The sequence below is a fragment of the Triturus cristatus genome, chromosome 6 (assembly GCF_964204655.1).
Source record: "Triturus cristatus chromosome 6, aTriCri1.1, whole genome shotgun sequence".
Classification (NCBI taxonomy): domain Eukaryota; kingdom Metazoa; phylum Chordata; class Amphibia; order Caudata; family Salamandridae; genus Triturus; species Triturus cristatus.
In genome coordinates, this window is record NC_140589.1 from 701,541,937 (window position 1) to 701,568,549 (window position 26,613).

General features: G+C 41.3%; 1 protein-coding gene across 1 annotated transcript in view; it reads left to right on the top strand.

Moving 5' to 3' along the window:
* SIM1 (SIM bHLH transcription factor 1) overlaps positions 1–26,613 on the top strand; it is a 243,426-nt gene that overhangs the window by 147,257 nt on the left and 69,556 nt on the right. Inside the window, exons 7-9 of the mRNA XM_085611189.1 lie at positions 4,386–4,585; positions 5,642–5,748; positions 6,720–6,867. Coding sequence (XP_085467315.1) covers positions 4,386–4,585; positions 5,642–5,748; positions 6,720–6,867 — 455 coding nt within the window. The remainder of the gene's footprint in view (positions 1–4,385; positions 4,586–5,641; positions 5,749–6,719; positions 6,868–26,613) is intronic.

The following is a 26,613-nucleotide window of genomic DNA, read 5'->3' on the forward strand; positions in this document are numbered from 1 at the left end:
ATCACAGAACTTGCCAACACGTGTTTCAAGACTATTAAACTAAGCAATTAGGATATCAATTTGTAAATCATTTTAATTTTGGATTAACTCTATCCTTAGGATAAGGAATCAAAATATAGGGAAACCGCATCAAGTATGAAGATTTTCTCTTTTACGATTTAGAAAAGATACCAATTATGGAAGATGAGGTAATTTCTGCTTCTGTGTTAAATGTTCACTAAAAATGAGGTGTGGACTTTCTAATGTATTTGTTAGTAAATTAAAACAAATGACTATATAATAAAGTGATAGGCCCTTTGTTCCTATTTTCCCCCTTTTTTTGTGTTCTTGTACTTATCTGTACATATATTGTGTAAGTTTCTGTGTTTACTGTTTAAGATTATATCATTGAAGGCTTAATACACTCTTTTTTATGTCTAAGAACTGTATAATTATGGATGTACGATTCAGATGTAAGAGGTAATTCTAAAGGTATCAAATTTTCTTTATATGACAGCCCTGAAGAAGCGCAGCTGGCGCGAAACACGTGTTGGCAAGTTCTGTGATCCTTCTTTGTGAACTGTTGACTTCTAATAAGAATCAAGAATAAAAACATCATGAAATAAATGCATGAGAAGATTTATCATCTGTGTATCATTGAAAATATTGATTACTACTGTTCTCAGAGATTTTTGTGTTCAATATTTGAATAACACTGGTGGGGACCAGTGTCTGAGATTGAAGCGCCGGGCAATTTACCTGCTACCCAACTTCCTTTCTGCATATATATATATATATATATATATATATATATATATATATATATATATATATATATATATATATATATATATATATTCACTGAAAAAACCATAGGTTTCACACATGTTATAGTTAGCGGAAATTTTACTGATAAAAAACCAATGAAATTCCCCCATTATAGTTAGTGCAGGCAACTATAACTCACGCGACCGCAATCCTCTGCTGATGCTAATACTGTATTTAGACACTTATTTGCCCATGTCTTCTTCCATAAATTTTTAGCTATACATATATTACAAATATTTTTTTTTCATAAAGACACATATGTCATCAGCAGAAGATTGCGGTCGCGTGAGTTATAGTTGCCTGCACTAACTATAACGGGGGAATTTCATTGGTTTTTTATCAGTAAAATTTCCGCTAACTATAACATGTGTGAAACCTATGGTTTTTTCAGTGAATTTGCAAGGTTTTTTAAATGCTAATTCCTAACTATAACGTGTGTGAAACCTATGGTTTTTTCAGTGAATTTGTACGGTTTTTTAAATGCTAAGTTACTTTACGCCATTCGTGGCGTGCGCGCCCACTTAACGCAGTTCGTTCCGTGCGCGCACGGTGCGCTTCGCGCACCGTGCGCGCACAGTGAGCCCGCGGTGCGCTTTGCGCACCGAGCGCCCACTTTACGCAGTTAGTGCCGTGCACGCACGGTGGGCACGAAGTACGCTACGCGCACCGCGTGCCCACGTTACGCTAGATGGGCCATGTACGCACGATGCACTTCGCGCACCGTGCGCACATGGAGGACATATGATGCGCTTCGTTGTGAAAGGTAATATTTTAATTTTTCATATCTGTAATATGCCATTCACAAATGGTGCCCTTCGGGCACCATTTGCACATGGGGTGGGGAGAGTGTGGATTATTTTTTTTTTAAAATAATTTTTACCGTACGCGTACGGTAAGCGTAATCGGCGAAATTATCAAAAAAATTAAAATTCCGTTTTTGGCCTTGGGGGATCTTTGGGGACTCCCTCAACATGGCTAGGTGCTTAGGAGCTGTCTAAACAGCCCCTTTACATGTTTTTGTCCTTTGTTTTTTAATCCACACTCTGAGTGCGAGAGAGAAAATGGCGGCCGCCGCTTCCTGGTTTCGACCGATTCGAATGTTCACTAAGATCTAACAGCCAATCAGAATCGCGCTCGCGCACGTCACCGTACGCGTACGGTAAGCGCACCGTAAGCGCACCGTAAGCTGGCTCAGATATATATATTGATTTAAAGGCTATTTTCTCAGAATCTACTGAACAGATTTACACCAAACCTACAAAAGGCACTTCCTTGACCTGTAGACTACCTCTCTGCCAAATTTCAAGGAACTCTGTTCAGCCGTTCGGGCTGTAGCTGTGTCTAAAGGTCCTATGGAAAAATGCATGGGAAAAACGCGTTTTGGGACCCCCCTTTTATCTCAGCCCCCGCTTGACGAATCCCCCCCGAGACTTTCAGGGTAGGAGCGGAGCGTAGCACCCCACCTATTTTGAAATATTCGCGAGGATTCGTCGACCGGCGCCAAAGTTATTCAAAATAGAATGTTGCGGATTTCCTATGGAAACAGGGTCCTAACTATAACTACCTACTGGCGACCGCCAGTAGGTAATATATATATATATATATATATATATATATATATATATATATATATATATATATATATATATATATATATATATATATATCTTGACTGAAAATACAAAATGTGGGGGTGGGGGTGGATGCGGTGCTAAGGCACAGGCACAAGAAAGCCTGAGAAGATAGGATGCTATGACACAGCCTAGCCATTGACCCGCATTCTAGGGTAGTTGTTACCTTTCTATTCTTTCTCTCTCTCCCATTAATAAAGCCCTCCTCCCCCCTTACACTGCTGGAACAGAAAAGCCCACACTTTGGTGCTCCTTATCGCCCTCACTCTTTGTGGGGTCCAGCATACTACCTCCTGCTCTCTCATTTGAATACATACCCTCTCTTAGGACACAGATGATATACTCCCTCCCTTCGTCCCTGGAGTAGGTAGTTATGCACCCTCCACTGTTTCTCTGTCTCATGGGCAGAGTAATGTAACCCCCACTTCTTCCACTATCATTGTTCAAATAGGGCCATGTAACCCCTTTCCCCGTGTGCATGCCTCATTGTCAATACAAGGTAGATGTAAGCCTCTCTTTCCTCTTCCCATGCCTCATTGTCAATGCAGGGCCATGTAAGCCCTCTCTGTCTGTGCCTCATTGTCAATGCAGGGTCATGTAACCCTTACCTCTCTGTCTCTGACTCATTATTAATGCAAGGTAAATGTATGCTTCTCTTCGTACCTCACTGTTAGGACAGTAAAACTGCAACCAATCCCTCCTGCCGCCTCTCTTCTGCCCATGGCACGTTGTTAAGACAGGGTCACAGTTAACCACCTTCTTTCTGTCCATGCCTGGCTGTAACCCCCTCGCCTCTGTCTCCATGCCATATTTTAAATGCATGGTAGATGTATGCCTCTATGTTAATGCACGGTAGATGTATGCCTCCGTCCATGCCTCATTTGTGATGCCCGGTAGATGTATGCCTCAGTCCATGCCTCATTGTTAATGCCCGGTGGATGTATGTCTCTGTCCATGCCTCATTGTTAATGCCCAGTAGATGTATGCCTCCGTCCATGCCTCATTGTTAATGCCCAGTAGATGTATGCCTCAGTCCATGCCTCATTGTTAATGCCCGGTGGATGTATGTCTCTGTCCATGCCTCATTGTTAATGCCCAGTAGATGTATGCCTCCGTCCATGCCTCATTGTTAATGCAGGGTAGGTGCATGCCTCTGTCCATGCTTCACTGTTAGTGCCCGGTAGATGATTGCCTCTGTCCATGCCTCATTGTTAATGCCCAGTAGATGTATGCCTCCGTCCATGCCTCATTTTTAATACAGGGTAGGTGCATGCCTCTGTCCATGCCTTACTGTTAGTGCACGGTAGATGTATGCATCTGTCCATGCCTCATTCTTAATGTACGGTAGATGTATGCCTCCGTCCATGCCTCATTGTTAATACCCGGTAGATGTATGCCTCCGTCCATGCCTCATTGTTAATGCCCAGTAGATGTATGCCTCCGTCCATGCCTCATTATTAATGCAGTGTAAGTGCATGCCTCTGTCCATGCCTCACTGTCAGTGCCTGGTAGATGTATGCCTCCATCATGCCTCATTGTTAATGCCCGGTAGATGTATGCCTCCGTCCATGCCTCATTGTTAATGCAGGGTAGGTGCATGCCTCTGTCCATGCCTCACTGTTAGTGCACGGTAGATGTATGCCTCCGTTCATGCCTCGTTGTTAGTGCAGGGTAGATGTATGCCTCCGTCCATGCATCATTGTTAATGCCCTGTAGATGTATGCCTCCGTCCATGCCTCACTGTTAATGCACGGTAGATGTATGCCTCTGTCCGTGCCTCATTGTTAATGCAGGGTCCTGTAATCCCCTTTTCCCTGCCACGCCTCGTGGTTAAGGCACGGTGTGGTGTGAACACCTCACCCCCTCCCCCTCCCTCTGCTCCGTTGACAGTGACACACCACTGATGCCGAGTTGTCTGTGCCTCCCTCCCCTCTCGCCCTGCTCCAGGTGATCCACTGCAGCGGCTACCTGAAGATCCGCCAGTACAGCCTGGACATGTCGCCGTTCGACGGCTGCTACCAGAACGTGGGGCTGGTGGCTGTCGGCCACTCCTTGCCCCCCAGCGCCGTCACCGAGATCAAACTGCACAGCAACATGTTCATGTTCAGAGCCAGCCTGGACATGAAGCTCATCTTCCTGGACTCCAGGTAGGGAGAGAGGGCCGACAGCACCCCTGCCAATGCAGCCCCGACTAGCAGCCACGCTGTTTCTTTTGTGTCTTCCAGTTCTTCCGATGCCAATGTTACTGTATTTACAGTTTCTGCACTCTTAATTATATTAGTTCATTTTAGTATGCTGCTTTGTTTCTTTATGTTTTATTGTGCTCAATTCGCCTTCTTATTCTAATATTTTAATTGTGTTCAATGTTTTCTTCCATATTTTCAAGTTGTTCATTTTTCTAGATCTACGCTGCATGAACGTTTTATTTAACACCATTACTTCTATTTCGATTTTTTTGCATAAGGCACAACTAGCTGGGTTTAGCATTTGCTATCGTTAAATAATTACCTTGGTTCAATTTCAATACTTATATTGCCGTTTTAATGAATTGTTTTTGTTTGTTTCTGTCTGCTTTTACTGCGTCAGTTCTATTTTATTTTGCAAGTTTTAGGTTCAAAACAAATTAATTAATGAGGTGGAAGATGTCTGTGAGGTATAACAAACACTGCTACAACTAACAAAACAAAATCCCAATTAACAATGATTGTTTTCTTCTCGAAAATTATCGTTTCTCGTTAATTGTAGAAATAACACTGGGCACATAAGTTATTTTACTTCAAAAGACGCCTAGTATAATTTCGCCGTGGATAGAAACTACGCAAAAGAAAATTAAAGCAAATGGATTCCAAATTCAGTAGAATTATTTAAAAAATATTCTGGTTAGTGAGGATAGATTTAACAGGAGAAATACTAACAATGTACCGGGGTTGCCTAAATACGTGTATTCGAGGCATTATTTACGTTCGTTCGGCGTGTACATGCCATGTTAGCAGGGTGTACAAAGTCGAAAATATCAACATCCGCGACTTCTGGATTGTTGATGATTATACTCGAATTGTAAATTTTGGATGGATGCTCATAAAAAGCGCTTAGTTGTGTGGGCGCTGTTATCGTTGCGTTTTACATTTTCAAAAAGGTATGTTCTTTGGTCGCACTGCGTTCAAATAAACGATCGTGTGTGTCTGCGTCTTGTTTTTTTTCAGGGTAGCCGAGCTGACGGGGTATGAGCCTCAGGACCTGATCGAAAAGACTCTCTACCACCACGTGCACGGATGCGACACCTTCCACCTGCGCTGTGCCCATCACTTGTGTAAGAGAGCGCCCCTTTGCCGCCCGGCGCCGCGCTCACTCCGCGGACACAGGGTCGTAATGAACTAGAGCGCTGAATGTGGGAGCCTGCAGGAAGCGCCACGGGGTAGCAACCAAACGATTATTGTTTTACAAAATGATATTTGTATAACTCCTTCCATATTCATTGCGGTGCCTAAAAACCTTTTTTTTTTAGAGTGCCTGGTCATGTGGATTTATTTAGTTGTGATTTATTTTATTTGGGCAACTGCCTCTGCTTTTATTTTATTTAAAATAGAACTCTTTTTTTTTATAATCGTTTGCTACTTTCAAACACCCGTATAGCTACGCTACACTACCACTACCTTGTGCTGTCCCATGTATCCATCCACCGATTGCATAGGGTTTCAACTAGAGTAGGAAATAAAAAGACAATGTTACATATAATAAAAGACAACGGCCGCATAAATTGTAATGCAACGATCCCGAACAAGCTTACACAATGCTGCAACTTTTTTTAAATAGTTTTGCTTTCAAATATGCAAATATGCAAATCATAGCAAAATGCCCAACCGATAGCTATTATTAACTTAAGAAAAAGAAACGATAAATATGAAAATCCTCGTCATGTACCAGAGTCCGCTCTGCGAATATACTGTCCACCTTTCGCCTTACCAGCATGGTCACTAACACGAAGGGGGTGACAGTATGTGTTAACGAGCGGTGCAAGCCACTTTACCCGCAATCTCCTTCGGCTCTTCATCCCTTTATTGCTGTGACAGCTTCTAGTTACATTTATTCCATTTGCCGGTGGGTTAGGGAAAGTGCCAGGCCATCCATGTTAGCAGCGCACCTGATGTTGATAAAGTGCGTGCCACCGGGAGCCTTGTTTACAAAGAGAACTTTAATGTACACTTGTTACAGTGTTAGTACAACGGAGAATCGAGTTCTCAAAGGCCGCACACTCTCTTTTTTTGTCTCCTTTTTGCACAGTGCTGGTGAAGGGCCAGGTGACCACCAAGTACTACCGCTTCTTAGCCAAGCAGGGCGGCTGGGTATGGGTGCAAAGCTACGCCACCATCGTGCACAACAGCAGGTCCTCGCGGCCGCACTGCATCGTCAGCGTCAACTACGTGCTCACGTAAGTCCACGTTCTCCGCACCCTTTCTCTCTGGGGTGGTCTGTCCATTGGCGGCTGCGCAGCGCGCTTGCGCAGAACTGACTTTGACAAGTGCGTGTTTTCTCTTTTGTAACTTCGAACGCCTCGTTACCTTCGAAAAATTACTGCTTGGAGGCGATTACTTTTTTGTGATATTTATTGTTCAAACAACGTCTCGTGTTGGATACCGGTACTTATTTTTTTAAAAAAAACTTCTAATATGTGTTTTTATGTGTGTCTCTTCTAGCAATGCTTCTGCTTTTTGTTTAGACTTGTGTTTTGAGGTCTTTATACAGATTTGATAATGGATCGCCTCAAAGGGGAATGCACTTTTTTTTATAGCTGTTACACACATGGCAACATTTTCCAGCTATAAAGAGGAAGAGTTTGAAAACAACCTGGGGAATTTATTGTCACCATTGACTTACATGACAGCAGAGGGAATTTTAGGTGGGTGACAGCTGAAATAAAGCCGTTTTGGGTTTAAAAAGTCAGGAGTCATCCGAATGAAGCAGGTCTGTTGGCTCGTATGCTGTTACATTTATAGATGTGAGGGCATTTGAAGCATTTATGGACCAGTTCATTGTGATTAAACAGAACTTTATGTGTGGCCGAGAATGACTCCATTTTGCGATGGGTTTCTCCTTTGGCAAGGTGCAGGAGTTGGCTCCACTCCTATTTTTCATTTGTCGGGGACAGCATGTAACACCTCCATGGTTTGGTTGGAGGTGTCACAGAGCAATTCTGGTCTCTAGTGCAGACTGGCATCCAGCTAGAGTGTGTGTAAATCTTTTAGAACCAGGTTGTGTGTCATTTGATGGTTGTTGTATTTCTCTCGAGGTTACTTCTTGCCAGGTCTACAAGTGTGTTGAATTCCATGTTGTCTGCTTTCAATTAGAGTCCCTTTGAGTGTCTTTTGTTGGCTATGGATAAAAATTCCCATTGCAAGCAGCCTGTCTCAGAATAGTTATAGTTGTTGAGAGGGCCATGAAAACTGTGTAAATGTGCTGTGCAGGAGATCTGTGCTTTCATGTGGTCCTGTGACTCATGGGACTCATTCGACCAGTTCATGTATTTTAGCTAGAAGCATTTCAAATTTCGGGACTTGAATATCCAATTTATCCATCATACGAATGGGCCAGCACATCCCACACTGCAAAGTGCTGCCATCTACAATGCCAGGACTGGCTAAAGGTGACACTGACAACTTTGGACCACTCCGCAGATGCATGTTAAAATACATTAGTACCTAAAGTAAAGCATTTTGTTGGAACATTCTGTTTTTATTTTCAAACTTCAATGGGGCAGGGAATATTGCAAAGTAGTGTACAATTTTGCCTGTGTGAAATGTAACTGTACCAGTAACAGTATTATTTATGCTTAGCAATTGGTACTTCCACATTACTTTTTGTACTACTAGCGAATTGCTTTCCATTCAATTAATTAACCAGTTTGTCTGCTGATCTTTCAATAGTGTGACTGTCTTTAGGTGTCCGCAGCAATTGATTATGAACTTTCTAAATATTATTTAATTATTGATATGCTGCAAGCTCACTTATTCAGTATCAATTGGGTAAAAAAGTGAAACCCTGCCAATGAGAGCAAAATTATTGCAATGTCACTTGACGATATACTATGTGATATGTGATGTCACAGCTAGTTCTCCCACCCCTATGATGTTGATGAAATCATTTCGCTGTGCCCAGGTTGCCCTGGCCGGATGAAGAGGAATGAAAAACTACTGTTACAAAACAAATGATAACCAAAATTAGAGGTAAATGGAATGGGCCACTAAAAAGGTGCAAAATGTACACCATCTCTATATATAATATGAGACTATTCAGACTGTAAAAAATAAACATGTAATCTATGGATGCATAGCGTGGGGAAACTCATCACCCTGGACAGCCAAAGAGAAGCTCTCCCGATGCCCTTGCTTTAAACTGAATATTTATTATTCTCTGAGAATTTCCATTTGCTTGAACATTTCATTAGAAGGGCATAAAACCTTCTCCCGTCTCCATATAGAACGAAGAAAAGTCAAACTTGATGCAGTAGGACGATGTACAAAAACAGATCACAGTAAATGTGATTGGGTATTTACACCCTTTCGACAAAATATGTTGATGGCAAATGGAATATTGACATAATACTTTAAGAAAGACTGTACATCCTTCTTCTTTTACCTTGGATTGGATTTTCCGTTGTCTTAAAAACACAGAGAATAGTAACATTAAGTTGACTTATTATTTTGTGTGCACACATTCTGACACATATTTCCATATTAGTCCCATATCGCTCCAACTTCTGTGCTGTGATAAAATGGGCAAAATGTCAACATTAAAAAACATAAGTTGATTCTTAATTAAACTACTCTACTAAATAAAACCATGAATTAATAGAAAACAATTGGTGAAATAATTAGTAGTTTCTCATATAAATAAATCACAAAATAGCAAATCTTTTCAAAATTGAACATGTAAAAATAGGATCATTTACTAAAAGCAGTAACAAATAATTTCATTCACAACAGTGGAAAGAGAACATAATACAATATAAAAGCATCAATGAAGAATTTAAACATTTAATTATCAATCAACATTTTCAATTAAAGCATAGCCAAAATTTGTTCCCCAGAATTTAGTGATACGGAAAGCAGCAAATGCTGTACAGCTTCTATATCATATGTCATATACCACAGGATTTTCCTGTAAATTCCACTACCACTTGCAAAGTGGAGACAACCGCATATGCTTCAGAAACCTCTTTGCCAGCCACTGATCTTACACTTGTAGGTAGCAGAATGGGCTTTAACAGTGCTTTTCCATGTATTAAAGCATGTTAAATAAATGAGCATAAAAAAGAAGGCATGCACCAAAAAATAGCCATTGAAGAGTCTAAATCGGGTGTATACAATTCTTTAAGTGCCATTCTGGCACAATTATATTTTATAATTTCTGACCAGATTAGAAGTTTGGAATTCATGGACAAAAAATATTGTCCCAAGCTGACTGCATGGTTCAAAAGGGGTCAGTGTTCTATCAGGTGGTCCTGCAAGCATACCATGTAGGTGCTTGTTTACTTTGGGGTGATGGGAAGAAGGATGCTATGTGTGTGTGATTGCTGAGGTGTTCATCTGTTTTTATTTTGTGCTTTGCACGTAGCCCACTTAGTTGAGGAATGCCTCAATTTCTCTCGTCATCTTCTCTTGCCTGTTTCATCAGATCATATGGATATTTCTAAAACTGACCCTCTTATCCTTCTACATCTCTTACTGTTGCTGCCCTGTGGGAGAACTGACATATGTTCCCTGGTAACCTTGAGATATGATGGAATCTTTAGTGAGGGGCAATGTCAATGAAGTGGGCCACATGGGATCAGGAAATGCCATTTGTGGGTACGAGGACAACCCTTTGATTACTTACACACTTAAAACTGCTCTTGATGTAGTGATTTTGCTTGTGTTGTACAAAGATGCCTGCCATGGCTCTCTAATGCAGCCATCCCACAGAAGTGTCCTTTGTTGATAATCCGGACTGCTCTTAGTTTATGCTGATACTTGTAGGGCTCCTCGTGAACTGATTCAGAAATCCTTTCAGGTAGGCAGCAGGCGCTGAGCCTCGGACTCAGGCACCAGTCGGGGGCTATCAGAAACTAGCGGCCACTTCCCATCTTTGAAAGAGGGTTTTTCTGAATTCGGATTGTGATCGGGGCAAGACGCTTATTGATTTTAGGTTGTCATTCACGGTGAGAGGGCTAATCTCATCTGCGTTTCTGATACAGCTGGACTTGAAGTGTGACAAGAAAACATGATGGAGCTGCGACGTGCAGGTGGAAAGTGAAGCGAGCAGGCCTTGTGAATAGTGTCACACTTACATAATAAATAAGACGTTTGCGATTAGGATGTGTATTGATGTAACTCGCTAATGTGAAATAATGTGTAATGTTTCCTTTCCTAACAGCAGAATAGCTATCACACTTGTGGCGTCCTGTGCTTCTGTTTCACATCCTGAAGTATGATGTCTTGTATGTCTCAATGTTCTAAATGTACCTGTTGGTTAAGGCCAGTCTGCACTAGAGGCTGATATCAGCTACCAAATGCTTCCTGGTTGGATTTGAACTACTAGCTACATGAACTAAATCTGTAACTTATATACTGAAGAAAAACATCATACAGTCAGTACTTTCCTGCCCTTGGTGTAGCTAGTTGGGATGCCCAAGTATGTTGTGTAGAGGGATGACTTCACCAACATTTTGTTGTTGCTGATGCTTTTCGTATAAACGTTGGATGCATATTGATGGGACGCCCATTTGATTATTTCTGGGTGGGACACCATGGTGAATGATGAAGAAGATAGCTTTACCAGTGTTTCTGTGCTTCTTTGAAATGTGTGCGTCGATGTTGGATTCCTATGACGGTTTGTCTGTTTTGCTTTTCCTGGTTATAATGCCATTGTTTGTGGCGGTGAGAGTTGAATGTTGTGGGTGAGGTTTTCCCACTTTGTATTTTCCACTTGCAGGGAATTTATTCCTGTTACCTGTATGAATGAATGAATGCATGTATATTCTTTTGTTGGTGTCATTGTGTGCCCTGTGAGGAAGATGCATGTGTCTGTTAGTGATTTGTATATTATGAGTGTACTGAGTCATTGAAGCTTGTAAGGGTATGCTTTTTGCTTATACTCTGTACTTACTTTTTCAATTGTGCGGATATTTTCATTGTTTTATGATATGTATAGGGTAATATGTTTTAGTGTACTATGGTTATTAGTTGGGTTGTACTCGTAGAGTATAGCACCTATGTTCTCTGTCATTATGTTTCTTTTTTAAGAGAAAATATGTTTGATTTCATATGTGTCTGTCATGGAAGTCCTCTTCTGGTCCTATGGAATGAAAATGCTTGTCTGAAATTTCTTATAAATCTGAGTAAATTCAATCAGTACATGCGGCTGATCTCACCTGCATCATAGCTCATGGATATCTTATAGCCACTCTGAGTATTAACCAAACCTGTAATCTACTTTCTGGAGAGAATATATCATATATGTACTTAGTTATTATGGTTCTTTGTAAGAGAAAATATGTTTGATTTCATATGTATCTGTCATGGAAGTCCTGGACTAGTCCTATAGAATAAAAATGCTTCTCTGAATAGTCTCATCAATCTGAGGAAGTTCAGTCAGTACCTGCAGCAGATCTCACCTGCATCATTGCTCATGGACGTCTTTTAGCCATTTAGTACCTGCCTGCCTTTGGTATCTCTATAATTGTGCAGTGTACAACATTACTGTGAATCAGCACCATTGATTTACTGTTTTGATACCGATGTAATCAAGAACATATATGCAAACATCCCATTATAGATTATATACATGATTGTTTCTTTAATTTCTTCTAAAATTACATCTTCTCCGTCTACTACACCTCTTTCTGTTTAACCCATCTCTCACTTTACATCTCTGTACTCCACCTAAATATCGCCGAAAAAATGTCATTATACCATAGTATTCTGGTCAAAATACCGTATTTGCAAAAATATAATGGTTAAAAAGATCACAGTTTAGTATATTGCTTTTTACTGTCTTATAGTACCATCACAGTTTAACTTATTGTTTAATATAATATAGTTGATATTATGTTGGTTTAGTGTGTTGTATTATGTTTTTATTTATTTATTTATGTTTCCGTGAAATGTGTTTGTACATATTTTTAGAAGCTATTATAGTAATGTATATTGTTTTCTGATTGTTGGGTTTGTGGTGGGAGTGTGCGGGTAGGGTTTTGTTCAAAATTACAGATTGATTAGTTAAGTATATATGTTAACTATTTAATATATTTTTAATTGTTAGGTATTCATTTACATGTTTATTTTGTAAATTATGTAATAATCTTACATTTCAGGTTGTGGGGCTTATTGAGGTGGGTAGTATTTTAAGTAAAAATATGCATTTATAGAATTTTGTTAATGCATTAATGATTATTTTTTCATTGGAAACTATTTTTTGGGTTAGTAATTTTTCAGTGGCAGATAATTTTTATAGTGTTTTGAAAAATCCTTTATTACTTTTTATTGGTTGGGTGTATTGAGGTTTGGATAGTGATATATTTAAATCATCTATAATTTATTGTGAATTGTTTAGTAATCTACTATTCTAATGTTTGAAATTGTAATTTATTTTATTTATGTTTCATCAATTTACGATTATTTATTTGCAGGTTGTGGGTCTCATCGAGGGATTGCGTTGGTAGGGCCTGATTCACCAAGGGCCTCCGCACTCGTGGCTGAGGCCCTGCACTCATGGAGGAGTCTTCGCACTGGAGGCAGAATCTCCGCAATGAGAATTCTCATTGCGAAGATTCCTACCCCAGTGCGGAGACTCCCCAACGACTGTGGGGCTTCCACCATGAGTACAGAGGCCCTTTGTGAATCAGGCCTCAAGTCCTTAAATTAAAATACGTATTCATTTATATAACCAATGTAGCTTTTAAATTTGTTCATTTTTATATCAAAAATTTTAATGTAACTTGTTAATTGATTATGTATTTAATTTCTGAAAGAAATGATTAAACTTTTATTATGGGCTAAGGGTTATATTGGATGACATGTGGGTAGCATTTCTAAAGGCATAATTGATTAAACATTTAAATATGTAAAATGTCTACACAGTCAATATGTTTGGTTTTGGAATTTTTTTTTCATTATCATAAAATATTTTTTAGGTTTCTGTGTTTTATATGGGACCTTGATAGTTATTGTTAATTTAAAAAAAGGTTTTATATATTAGATGGAATATTTTAAAACAAATCTGATATGGTTGTAATCTTTTTAAATAGATGTTAATTTTTATTCAAATTTGTAATTGAAATTTTGTTTTTGTAAGTTTTCATTTGGATTTGTAATTCATTTTTGAATATGATCAAAGAATGGGAAAGCAGCTGGGTTATAGAGAACTGCACTACCTAGGTCAGTCAGGTGATATGTAGATACTGCCCACCTTAAATGATCAGCTGCTCTTTGATCACAAATAGAAACATGCACAGAAGGTAGATAAGAGGCAATATAAATTGATAACAAGTAAAACGAAACAACGTATACAGGTTGAAAAACAATCAATAGTCGTAGGTAGAGGTCTTTGTGTGTCTTTATTTCAAATTCGCTTGATTCGCATTTTTTGGAAACAGCCAACGTGTTTTGCCCAAACACGGGCTTCTTCAGGGCAGTCGATGATGTTATATATGTTTTGCCAGGGTAATTGGCATCTATAGAACGTGGTCAGCGTGGCAGGTCCGTTGAGGGACGTAGGTAGAAAGTGAAGAGGCCTCCGGCCTAGAGGACCACCTGTGTGTCCTAGTTTGTAAGGTCCCAGTCCAGTTGGTAGAGTCAAATGGCCTAAGTTTCTTCAGTTGAAAAGTTAATTTGTGTAGAGATCATAGTGTATCATGATGCGACCCGTGTCCGGATAACGTCATATACTCAGCGCGATGAGAAACGATCTCGCCTGAGCCAGCGCTTTAGCGCTGCTCTCGCAAGAGCTTTTGTAAACGGGGGATTTGAAAGTGCAAACTAGTGCTTTCAGGCCGCCAACTACAGTGCATGTGCGCCGGGCGCGTGCACCATTTGGCAGCCTGCATGATCATTTCGCGGCCGCTTTGATGTTCTCAGTGAGCCGCGCGGCACCATTTGCCACCCCCTCCCAATACTCAAGTTTTCTCTTTGCAGCCTTTACCTGGTAAATTTAGAAAGCTTTTCACAACATTTCTCCAAATCAGTAGTTTAAGAATTGTTCAGCAAATGTTTTTGTTGAAATAGTATGGAAAGGACATACATACTCCCATCTCTTGCTCTTTCTTTAGCCTCAGGGCTGTTTTGCTTGATACTTTGGCAGCTTTTTCTTTGCAGGTTGTTACATTCACAACTCCTCCATTACTGAAACCACTAGTTGTGCTTCCCAGCATGTCTTTCAGTCTCTTGTTGCATCCGCTGGGGGGAGGGGGGGGGGTTAACAAGTGCCCATGGCACTTCTCTCTGTCACTTAAGAGGGTCTAGGGGGGAAAAGGCGTCACTATCCGTTGATATGTCACGTCTCCCTGTCCGCTGTTTGAATGGGAATTCTGTTTCTACGTTGTTTCCGATTTTAGGAAATAGAAACTCCTTGGGGCAGTAAAATGCTTGACGCCAACAGACGCCCTTAAATTCTGGATTCCATGTTTTCATAAATGCACAGCACTCCGGCCTTCCTCTGTGGGCAGTGGTGCTGATGTAACCAGCAAATATTCAAAGGTCAGTCGAGGCTCTGCCCGCATCAGACTCCCTCCTCATCCCAAGACCGAACCCTGCTTGGATGCGGAGTCCATCATTATTTTCAGTATAGGCTGGAATGTCGGTTATTACTCGTTTCCCAGACTTCAGCAGGTGGCAGTGAAGAAATATGATCTTGAGATGGCTTTGAACTAGATCATTAATTAGTGATGCTTTATTAGGCACTACAGACGAGTCCCTACCAGCGGCAACAGCTTCATCAGTTTAGTTGGAAAACCATGCTGGACGATTCGCTTCCTCACCGGGCATTTCCAAGGCTGTCTACTTTTCAGAATCGTGTTTTGCCGATATTTCTCTGGACTCACTGCACCTCGTGTGAAAGATATTGTTTTTCAGGAAATTCTTCTTTTGAAAGCTGCATTTCTCTGCTATCTTGTAGAAGGTGCTGTTTTAGAATGTGGAAATACAAAAAGGCATGTTTTTCCTCTCAGGAGGTGGGTTAGCGGTTATCTCCTTCATTTTAAACACCATATTGCCCTCCTATGATTAACAAGCATTTGCAATGCAATAGGTCTCGCATTTGCGAGAGTTTGAGCTATTGGCATTGTAAATACCAATGCCTTTTATTTATGCGATTAAAAACATGCAAGCTGTGCGTAAACAAGCACTTTGTACTTATAGTCCTTGCTTATGAGAAGCAAAGCTGGCAGTCTCTTTTACTGACAGCCTTGCTTCTCGTAATCAAGGATTATAGGTACAAAGTGCGTGTTTATGCACCACTTGCAGGTTTTCAAAACAAATGAATAAAAGGCATTGTCATTTACAATGCTAATAGCTCCAACTCTAGCAAATGCGAGACCTATTGCATTGCAAATGCTTGTTTGACCTGTACACATTGGTTCGTTTTACTTGTTATCAATTTATATTGCCTCTCATCTACCTTCTGTGCAAATATTTGAATATGTAATTATTTTATTTCGGTGTAGTGAATCTGACTCCACCAATGTATGCTCCTTCCCCAATGTATGCCCTTTTTTCAATGTTTGTTTGACTGGAGTTAGAATACTAACTGTGAACCTCTGCAATGTATGCACTCACCCCAATGGTTGTATTACTGTATTTAGAATGCTAAATTTGACCTCCAATGTGTGCACTTTCACCATCGTTTGTTGGACTGGAGTGAGAGTAGTAAAATGGACCCTTCCTCGTATATGCATTTCCCTAGATTTGGTTAGACCAAAGTAAGAGTACTAAATGTGATCCCCCAATGCCTGCACTTTACTCAATATTGGTTAGATTGTAGTTAGAATAGTAAATTTGACTCCCTAATGTAAACACTTCCCTTAATGTTTGTTACATTGGAGTTAGGGTACCAAATCTTACCCCAAACATATGCACTATGCATTTTCCCCTATGTTTGGTGCAATGGAGATAGAATAGTAAATGTGACATCCCCAGTATGCATTTTCCCTAATGTTTGAGTCAGAATAGTACATTTGATTCACCCCCCATGTATGCACTTTCCCCAATGTTTGGAAGGCTGGAGTTTGAATAATAAATATGGCCCCTCCAAAGTAAAGACCTTCTCTAGTATTTGCTGTATTGGAGTTAGAAAAACACATTTTACCTCAATGTTTGCATTTTTCACAGCACATTTTCACAACCTTTGTTGGACTGGAGTCAAAATAGTAAATCCGGCAATTCCACAGTCACTACACTTACTGCTTGTAGACTCTCAGCTGAAGGCTCGCCTCAGCATTTCTGTTAATCATGCTGCATTGTTCCATATACAGAGGACTAATTTACATGTGGGCCCATGCAGGACCATAGCAAAAGTGCCTTAGACTTTAATGCAAGCATCGAAAATGCTCCCCTCTGCACGTTCATATATCCTATTACCTAGCAAAAGAAAGCCATAATTGGGGAGCACTAGGCCCATAGACCTCTTTGCCCCAGTGACACTGCATCTGGTGCACAAATTACAGCTATGCCATTTGGGCCATGTGTTCTTCAGTGCCAGAAGATCATTTATCTTCCCTTTCCGATAGAGTAAAAACCAAAACAAATTGTTTAACTTTTCAGTTTTCAAAAATGATAATATATATTTGCAGAGTGATTTGTATTTGTTGATGCTTGAAACTTAACAGATCATTTGATGGTAAAACAATTATGAAAGTAAAACAATATTAACCCACCACATTTGAGAAAATTACCTATATTATCATTGCCGAATTACCAGTTTACATTATGCATTTTAAAATGTATGTACTGCTTAAGGAACTGTTTTTAATATTTGAGTATATTGAAAAGGGAAAGCAGCTGCAATTTTATCTTTTTAAATGCCTATGTTTTGAGTGAAGATATGAGTGTATTTTTCAATGGTTTACTCACATATTCTACTTAGAGCATTGGTGTTCATAGAGACTTAAGACTCAAAATATTTAATGGTGGTGCCGTGAAATAAGTCCTGCAGAATTCTGCACTCAGCCATGACCCAATCTGGAAAGGAATCCCAAAGGAGGGCAGGAATAAAATCGAGTTCCACGCAATTGGGGTTTGTGGAGATGGGAAAGTGGTCAGGCCCCTTCCCTTTGCTAATTTGTCCCATATCTCCAATACTGTGCGTGTGTGGGTGGCTATGTCAGCACTGCGAGGGCGGAGCTGCTTTGGGAGCCAAGCAAGGTCTTAGAGAGGTCGACAGGAAACAGCCCGATTCATATGTACCCAGTGTTTTTCGCTCTCTCGTACAACCCACTTGGAGATGTAGCGTAGGTGAGCGGCCCAATAGTAGTCTTGAAGGTTCAAACAGGCAAGTCCTCCCCAGTTTCTTGGGAGCATAAGGAGTACAGTGGATACACTGGGACGTTTACCCTTCCATTTGAGGAGTGGCAATCCCCTGTAGGTGTTTTATAGGGGATAGAAGTGGGCAATGACTGAAAGTGATAAAAGAGCAAGGGAAGGATGTTCATTTTTACCACATTGATTTATTTGGCCTAGCCATCATATTTGGAGTGGCATCCAACGCTGAAGGTCTTCAAGTGTTCCTTTACAGCAGCATTGCCAGTTAGCCTGTGTCCAAGTGGTTAGAGAACTGGTGCTTGTGAGGCCTAGATACTGTATGGAATGTGAAGACCACTGAAAGAGTTTGAGTACCAGTAGGCGATGGAGGTGGTGCTGCGGAAATGTGAGATTAAGCGCTTGTGACTTGGTCAGATTAAATTTATACCCAGATACCTGCTTGCAAGTTCGGAGTGCATGGACCAATGCCGGGAGAGAGGTGTCAGGCTCTTTCAGGGCAAGGAAGAGGTCATCGGCGTAGAGAAGTACCTTATGATTTTGTCCTCCAAAGGGGATGCCTCTAGTGTCGGGGATTGTCAAAGGGAAATGGCGAGGTGTTCCACCACAAGGGCGAACAACAGGGGGGACAGAGGGCATCCTTGCCAAGTGCCTCAGACAGTGGGAAAGAGTGAGTTGCCTGGCCGTTGAGTCGGATGGAAGCAGTGGGCGAGGTGTAGGAGGCCATGATTCTAGTTACCATGACTGGTCCTAGTCCTACTTTCTGGAGGACTGCTGTAAGGCATGCTCAACTCACTCTATCGAACGCCTTCTCGGCATCGAGGGAGAGGAGAAGGTTGGGGTTAGTGTGCTTTTTTGACTAAATGGACAAGGCGTCGGGCGTTGTCTGACCCCTGCCTATTTAGTAGAAAGCCAACCTGATCGGGATTTATTAAACCGGATAATAGTGTTTCCATACGGTTGGCCAGCATTTTGGTGTAGAGTTTAGCATTGATGTTCAGTAGGTCTGTCGGGTGGTAAGATGAGTAGAGTGTCGAGTCCTTACTGGGCTTGGGAACAAGCATGATTTCTGCATTAGACATGTTAGATATGAGGCCTGTGACATTTGTAAATGACTTGAAAAGCATGAGCAGTCGGTCCTGGAGTTGCGGCAGGAAAAGCGCGTAAAAGGCCAGGGTGTGGCCTTCCGGGCCTGGGGATTCGCCCTTGGGATCTCTTTAAGGGCTCTATGGAGATCAGCTAGTGAGAAGGGTTCCTCCAGCTCACTAGCTAATGAAGGGTCAAGCGGTTGCCTGGGGCAGCTCTGTAGATAGGTATCTATTGCAGATTGGTCTTCTTCCCTGGAAGCATATAGGCTCTGGTAGAAAGGTTGAAAGACCTCCTGCTTTTTTGACTCCCTAATGGCCCAGATAGAGTCCTCAATATTGTGTTTGGTGATGTGGGATCTGGCATGTTGTTGGCGCAGCTTTCATGCGAAAAGGGAACCCACCTTATTGCCCCCCTCATAGTACTTTTGCTTGAGTGCTAGGAGGGAACTCTCAGCTTGGTTAAGCATGTGTGCACCGAATTGTGCTCGTAGTTTGGCCAGCTGTCGCATGGCTCTCATCATGGGGGGCTGTTTGTCGGAGCGTTCTAGGGAGAGAATGTCTACCATAAGTTTAGCTTCTAACAGGTACACCCCCGAGCCCTGGCTATGGAGGTGGATGTCATCATTCCCCATATGATGGCTTTGAACCTGTCTCAGAGGGCTTGTGGTGAGGTGTCTGGGAGGGAGTTGAGTGTGAAGTATTCAGTAAAAGTTGTCAAGGTATGCTGAAATTGGTGTGTGCCTCCCCAGGTTGTAAGGAGAAAAGCTAAGCAATATGTGCAGCACTGCATAACTGGTTGAGAGTAACCCGTTTATATAAGCTGCTAGCTTGACTAGAACTCTGTGTGAGGTGGTATATGTAAGTTGCTTGAACTGGGTGAGCCATGCTGTCTGGTAGCAGCTTGAGTAAATAAGGTGCTAGGGTGACTGCTTATAGCTCTTGAATGCTGGTCTGTATTGCTGCAGGTGCTATTACATATATGCACCATTTGGTTCTGTGACAGCAAGCACTTTCTCTAACCCAATCCGTGTAGATGTCAGAGAGCTGGTGCTTGGAAGTTACAGACAGGGGTTTTGGATGAAAAGCATAGTTGGGAGATTTGCAGGCTGTCTTTTTCACTTTGCCCCCCCACCCCCCACCAATAATTAGCCACACAGGCTTACATAGCACTTGGAGCTGGTTGGATTGTGTGGTATACATTCCCCAACCGGTATCTGTGTGTTTCCTGTGTAAACTAAAGATACTCCGATCTATTTTTATAGATAGAGTTTTACAGCATGCTGCAGAACTCTCAGTGGAAGACTCCTGCAAGACTGACATTCTTCTCTATAACAGTCTGACAACATTACCTAGCTCCCACACATTCTCTCGTGTCATCATCTGGAAGTAGCAATACTTGAGGAACAGATAAAAGTAGTCTAGGTAGGGTATTTATCATTTCTCCATTCTTAGTAGTATCAGGAGAAGTGGGGGGTTTGACTCTGCAAGGGAAGAAGTCTGTATACTATGTTCCCTCGCCTCTTCAAGTGTTCCTGGAAGGCACCTTGTTGCAAGCTTTGTTTCTACGAGGGTGGAAAAACTTAAATTAAAAAGGAATACAAACAAATCTTATATGTTGTCTTCACTTGTGAAAATAACGGAGAGCTGTTTGATTCCAGCACTGAGCAGACAGAACAAACCCAGAAGTGGACACTTGAGCACCACTCTTCAGCAATTCTAGGAGTGTTCTTTGCTACCTCAGCAGCAGGTCCTGCCCCATAGCAAAGAGCAGTTGGTCTAAAGTTAAATCTGTGATGCGGTGGCAGCCATTTAGGCCACTTGCATTTAGCATCCAGATTAAAAAGTGCACTGTGCAGTTTTGGGAAGGACCATTTCTTTCTCATCCCTTTTCCTATGGGTTTACTTTGTGATTTACTCAGTCAGACAGAGAAAGATCATGATTTCTGTGCAGATGTCACCTCTTCCTTCCAGACACTTGAATGCATTTATATATATTATTTTACATTTCAAATGTATCAATGCGGTTTTAAATTGCAAATGTATTAGTTTGGGTAGTTTTCGATTTATGTCACCTGTAAATAATAGAACTTATTTTAGGTAGCGATCCAGACGGCTCATAAAAATATCTTAAAATCTGATCCACTTGTAATAGGAAATAATGATTTTTTGTTGACCTAAACAGAGATATTCTGAAATCTAGTTCTGACAAAGACAAATATAAGTCTGACCTTGGTGCTGGGTCTAGTGCATTGAATGTGTTTGCTCTTCCTTGCAAGAGGTAAAACACTTGGCACAAATGCTGCAAAGAAGTCTAACAGAAGTGGAAAGGCAGCATCTTCAATGTCCAAAATGTGCACTTTTTCACTACAGTGTTTGCCAGTGCTGTTTCAACGTCATGTCAGATCATACACTCATTAACATATGGCAGGCGCGCAACACTCATTGGACTCAAAGGGCTTCAGCCCCCTCCCCCGTCGTGTGTGGCAGCACGGGATGAGACAGCTTCCCGGGCACACACAGCCGCACCCGAGCACTTCACAGGTCTTTAAAAGACCATTTGCATGTTAATGAGGCCTTGCTGTTGTTTCACCCCTTCTAAGAGCCCCTGCAGCTCCACTCTGCCGACTGCTCACCCCTTCTAAGAGCCCCTGCAGCTCCACTCTGCCTATTGCTTAAAGATTCAGCCCCCCCCCCGAAATGTTTTCTTAGCCCCCCCCCCCGAAATTTGGCTCTAGTTGCGCCTCTGACATATGGTGTAGGGCTGCACAAATCTCAAGGTATCCTTTGAGTCTTGATCTTAGAAACAGAATGCAAGATTTTTGCTGGCGTTTCTAGGATTGTTTGGATTCATGAAGCATTTTAGCTAAAGGGGAAACTATTTTGGATGGTTGTATGAAACAACCATGCATGCTTAAACCACGCATGTCTTAACCCCGTGGTCTTTACAATGACCGCATCTTTACAACGCCTGCCTTCACCACGCATCCTTTAAAACGAATTTCATTGTAAAGGCATGACTGGTAAAGGTATATGTATGATTAAGATTGTATGTATGCACCCCAGCCACCCTGTCCTGAGCCCTAAAATGTGGCCCTCCTGTATTGTAATCTACCTGCCCTAGCCCTATTAACTACCCCGGCCCCCTACCCAGAGCCCTAAAAACTGTCCCCCAGCTCTGAAAACTGTCCCTCCCACCCGCTCTGGCACTAAAATTCGGCCCCCTGCTCCTAAAAACTACCCCGATCCCAGCCCCCCGCCCTGAGCCCTAAAACCAACTACCCCTAAATTATACCCCCCTAGCCCCAAACCAACGTACAAAGCCATGTCCCGGTCCTTCTTCCTGTTGCCATCCTTCCGGTTCTTCTCTCCGCCCACTGACTGCCTTAACCACGCATATGCGTGGTTAAGGTATATGCATGGCTAAGGCAAGTGTTGTTCCAGTTGCAAGAAACAGCACACGTGTCAAAGACGGCATTATAAAAACCGTTTAATCTTGTTGCTCATGTTGTTAGCAGGAGGATTACAGTGAACAATTGCAGCCTTGAAATAGAATGCATTTAGAGAATTTTATCCTGGAAACCACTCTACTGGTGGATTGTTGTGGCATTTCAAGCAGGGAACATAGCAGAAGGAAAGACAGAGCAGCTTAATTTTATGGATAATGATTTAATCAATGACTAAAAGGTTATTTTTATTGCAGACACATTATTTGGGATGGACTTGTGGATCCTATTGCCTAATGCTGGAAAAGAAGCGTGGCTGGTGAAAGGCTAATCATGTGTACACTTTAATACTTTCTTGTATTTTCCCTACAGACAATCAAACATAGACAGTTTTTCATTTACTTTTTTAGTAAACCTTTACTTGTTTAAGGTGGACTCCTATGAACCCATAGATTTAAATATAAGCGAAGAGTTATCAACACATTTAGGTGATTGATTGTTTATTTATTTGGATCTTATATGTGAAGTATTATCATTAAATCACAGCTGTTCTTTCTACTTTGTTACATCTACCTAAGGTTGTATTTATGTGTATAGCTTTCTCTCAGGTGTTTTTGTCTATGTTTACTGACTGTGTAAATTATCAAAAAAATCCACCATGAGGTGTCTAAGGAAGGAATCATGAGACAGTGGTTATATTCACTTATGCCCACTAGGTCTTCATTTTCAATATTGTCTTGAACAATGACATGAATATGCCAACTATATGTGGTAATATGAGAAATCAGCATGATCTGCATATGGATTTGCAACCACATAGGCTATATGTTCAGCTCTTGATATATAGTCTTAAAAGACAACATTAACTGAAGATATGCACTTTATTAAGAAACAATTAGAATATACGTTAAAAAAAATTTAAACAACTTTTATTGCGTCAAATTACGAATACAATGCAGAGCTCTGTACCCCAGAGTCTAACTGCCACCTTTTACAATACAAAAAATAAATCTTGTGACATTTAATATACATATTTTGCAAAAAGCAATAAAGAGATAAACAAAACTCCCCCCAATGCACTGTCTATGCACCATATACTAAGCAACAAGTACCCACTCACTGCACCACTGACTAATCCCACTGAAACCCTTAGGTGCCCACACCACTGCCCCACCCAATTAACCCAAAATAGCCTCATCTCCCATAGAGATGGGCTCAATGTAGAGTCCTCTATAGTCCGCCCATCTCTTCCAGATCTTAAAATGCTTTGTCGAACCCCCCCGGGCTTTAAAAATAGGAGCCTCCAGGCCCATATTAAAATCAAGGCCATTTTTCCATGCTGATACCGAGGGTGGGGCCTCTGCCTTCCAGTACCGTGCTATGCCACGTTTGGCAAGTGTAAAACCCAATAACATCAGATGGCGCTTATAAATATTTCCCCCCACCCCCTCCATTATATGTAGCAATACCAGTTTAGGCGAAGATGGAAGCTCCCACTCCAAAACCTCAGAACTTTGCTAGTGCCGCGCACTGCCAGACTGTATGAAACAGAGTACCATCCTCCTGACCGCACCTCAAGCAAAGCGGGGACGCTATCAAATCCGCCCTCCACAGTCTGACCCGAGTGTAGTATACCCGGTGCAGATAATTGAATTGGATCAGTCGGAGGCGCATTGCTATTGCCGCACCCCAGGGGGAAGCCAGTGCCTCCGACCAGTCGTCGCCTTCCAGTGGACACAAATCTTCCCCCCAGAGGATGTACTTATTTTTTGCCATTCTTTGATTTTGACAGAATATAATATCTTTTGGAGTTGTCATAGAATCCAGGAGGTATTTACTGTGAATTGTTTATTGATGTCAAGGATATACAATAGGCACAGTATTTTCTCCATGACAATGGATTTGACCCTCCTAGGTCCATATGGTCTATTTTGAGTACTGGTAGAAATGTAAATGCTTCTATGATTGTAACCATGCGAGTGTAACCATGTTTTCGCTTTCACTAATTTTGCGCTTAATTTGCCCAGTATTTGTATTTTTTATACCATAATAATTATATATTTAAGTGTAAAACGAATGGTAAAATTGTATGTACGTATATGTCCAAAGACACTACAGGACATTCTCGATTTCTATGATTCACGGTTTATATGTTGGTTCTGCTGGAACAAAAAATCAAAGGTTGTGAGCAAAGTGTAAGCCGAAACACGTAAATCTTGTGTGTTTTCAATGGACGATCAGTAAATTACGTTATCGCAACATTGGATGGAGTGCTGCCTTTTTAGTTTGAACATATTTGAACATTTTCTGGGATTTAGTGGTGGCTGGTGATTCTACTGTAGGCTGGTACAGACTCCACAAGGTGTGTGCTACTGCCTTCCTGCATCTTTGAAGTTTGGTCGGATATATATACACGCATGCACACACACATTTATTTCCAGACCCATTGCTCATGACAAGCACGCATATTGTGCCTTTTTTGGGAGGGCACAGATGTGTATCTGACATCAGTGGTTTATTAATTGAAATATTTGCCTTCCCATACAAATCCATCATAGTTAAACATGATTTACAACATTTATAATGTTTAATATCTGTAAAAATACGGCGTGGAAAAGTCAAACATGAAGAATACCCTTAAGAGCTCTCGCCAGCTTTCAGATTATCTCTGAGCCCATCAGTGCCTAGAGCCAGTTGTGCAGAATTAATAAATCTATCTATAATTAATAACATTTACATATTCCACCTGCAATGGATTTCTTCCACAGTGCTACTCATTTGCCTTTTTAAATTTAGTACAATCAGTGTCAACAAAACACCATGGTCCTTTTCTCATCAAGGCAGCGAGCTCACTGCACCCGTCATGTAAGATTTTGCCTCTACCAGGCACAGTATGCAGCCACAATTCACCGCAAGGAAAAAAGTGGACTCTTCCACACAAAACCCCCTCACTTCTGTTCAATGTAGATTCTGATGAAAAGGTCAAAAAGATATGACACCTGATCTTAGTCTAAAGTCAAGAACCATTTGTTTATTTTGGTGTTTGTGGTATTTTACATGGACAGCAGATGAGACTGTATCTGTTAAAACATTTGGGGCCCGATTCCCAAAGGGACTTATGTGTAGTAAAGTTACCAGTGTGGAGACTCCGCACTCGTGGCAGCATCTCTGTATGGTGCACTCGCTGCAGTGTGTTGGGCGCAGATTCAGACCCAAGTGTGGAGGTTCCGCCCCAAGTGCTGAGACTCTGCACTCCTAAATTTACTACACATAAGTCCCTTTGTGAATCGGACAATCGGTCTTTTCAACAGAGAAGGTATAAAACAAGAAGGGGCAGATTTACTAATGTCTCGCGCAATGCAGTGCAACAATCTAAGTTGCTGACCTGCGTTGCATGAGAGGGAGCGAGCAGGGCAGCAACAAATCTGCAAATATATGGCACTGCTGCTCTCTTCCCAAGTGCTGGTGCACAGTTTAGCTGCCTTCTGCTACACTCCAACCTCTGCACCGTGGTACAAATGTGTCTGCATGATGTAACATAGATTTTATACTGGAAGACTACCCTTCTAGAATAAAATGCCATGCTTAGGCTTACTTTTAAACTTCCACCATCTTGTTTGTGTGTTATACAGTACAGCACAGATGCAAAGTTTGAAAAGTTTAAAGAAAAAAACAACTTTTTTCCGTCCCTGCATCTATCTCAATGATACATTTTTTTGTACAATCTGTCTGCAATTGTTAGCAGCTAGAGCTTGTATCAAAAAACATAGATGGTTGTATAGCAACGTCTGTGCACCACCTATAGGGGACGCCCTCTTGATGCGAAGTAACTCAAAGCAGTGCACAGTGCGACTTTGTGTTACTTGTAGGCAATTTTCCAGCGCAAAGCAAGTTTTATTCTGGAAAGTAAATCTCAAAGCAACACTTTGCAACAGTTTACATCACTATGGATGACTTTGCACCAGCTCAAAGTCTTAAAATGGCTGGCCCGAAGTACTCAAAGCAGGTCTGGATACATTTCAATATAAAAGTAAATAAACCCTTGACACAGCTATATTATAAATTCCTCCAGCTACTATGACTCTATGCATCTGTAGAAAAAAATCCCATGAATAATTGCAGCGGCACTGGCAGCACTCCT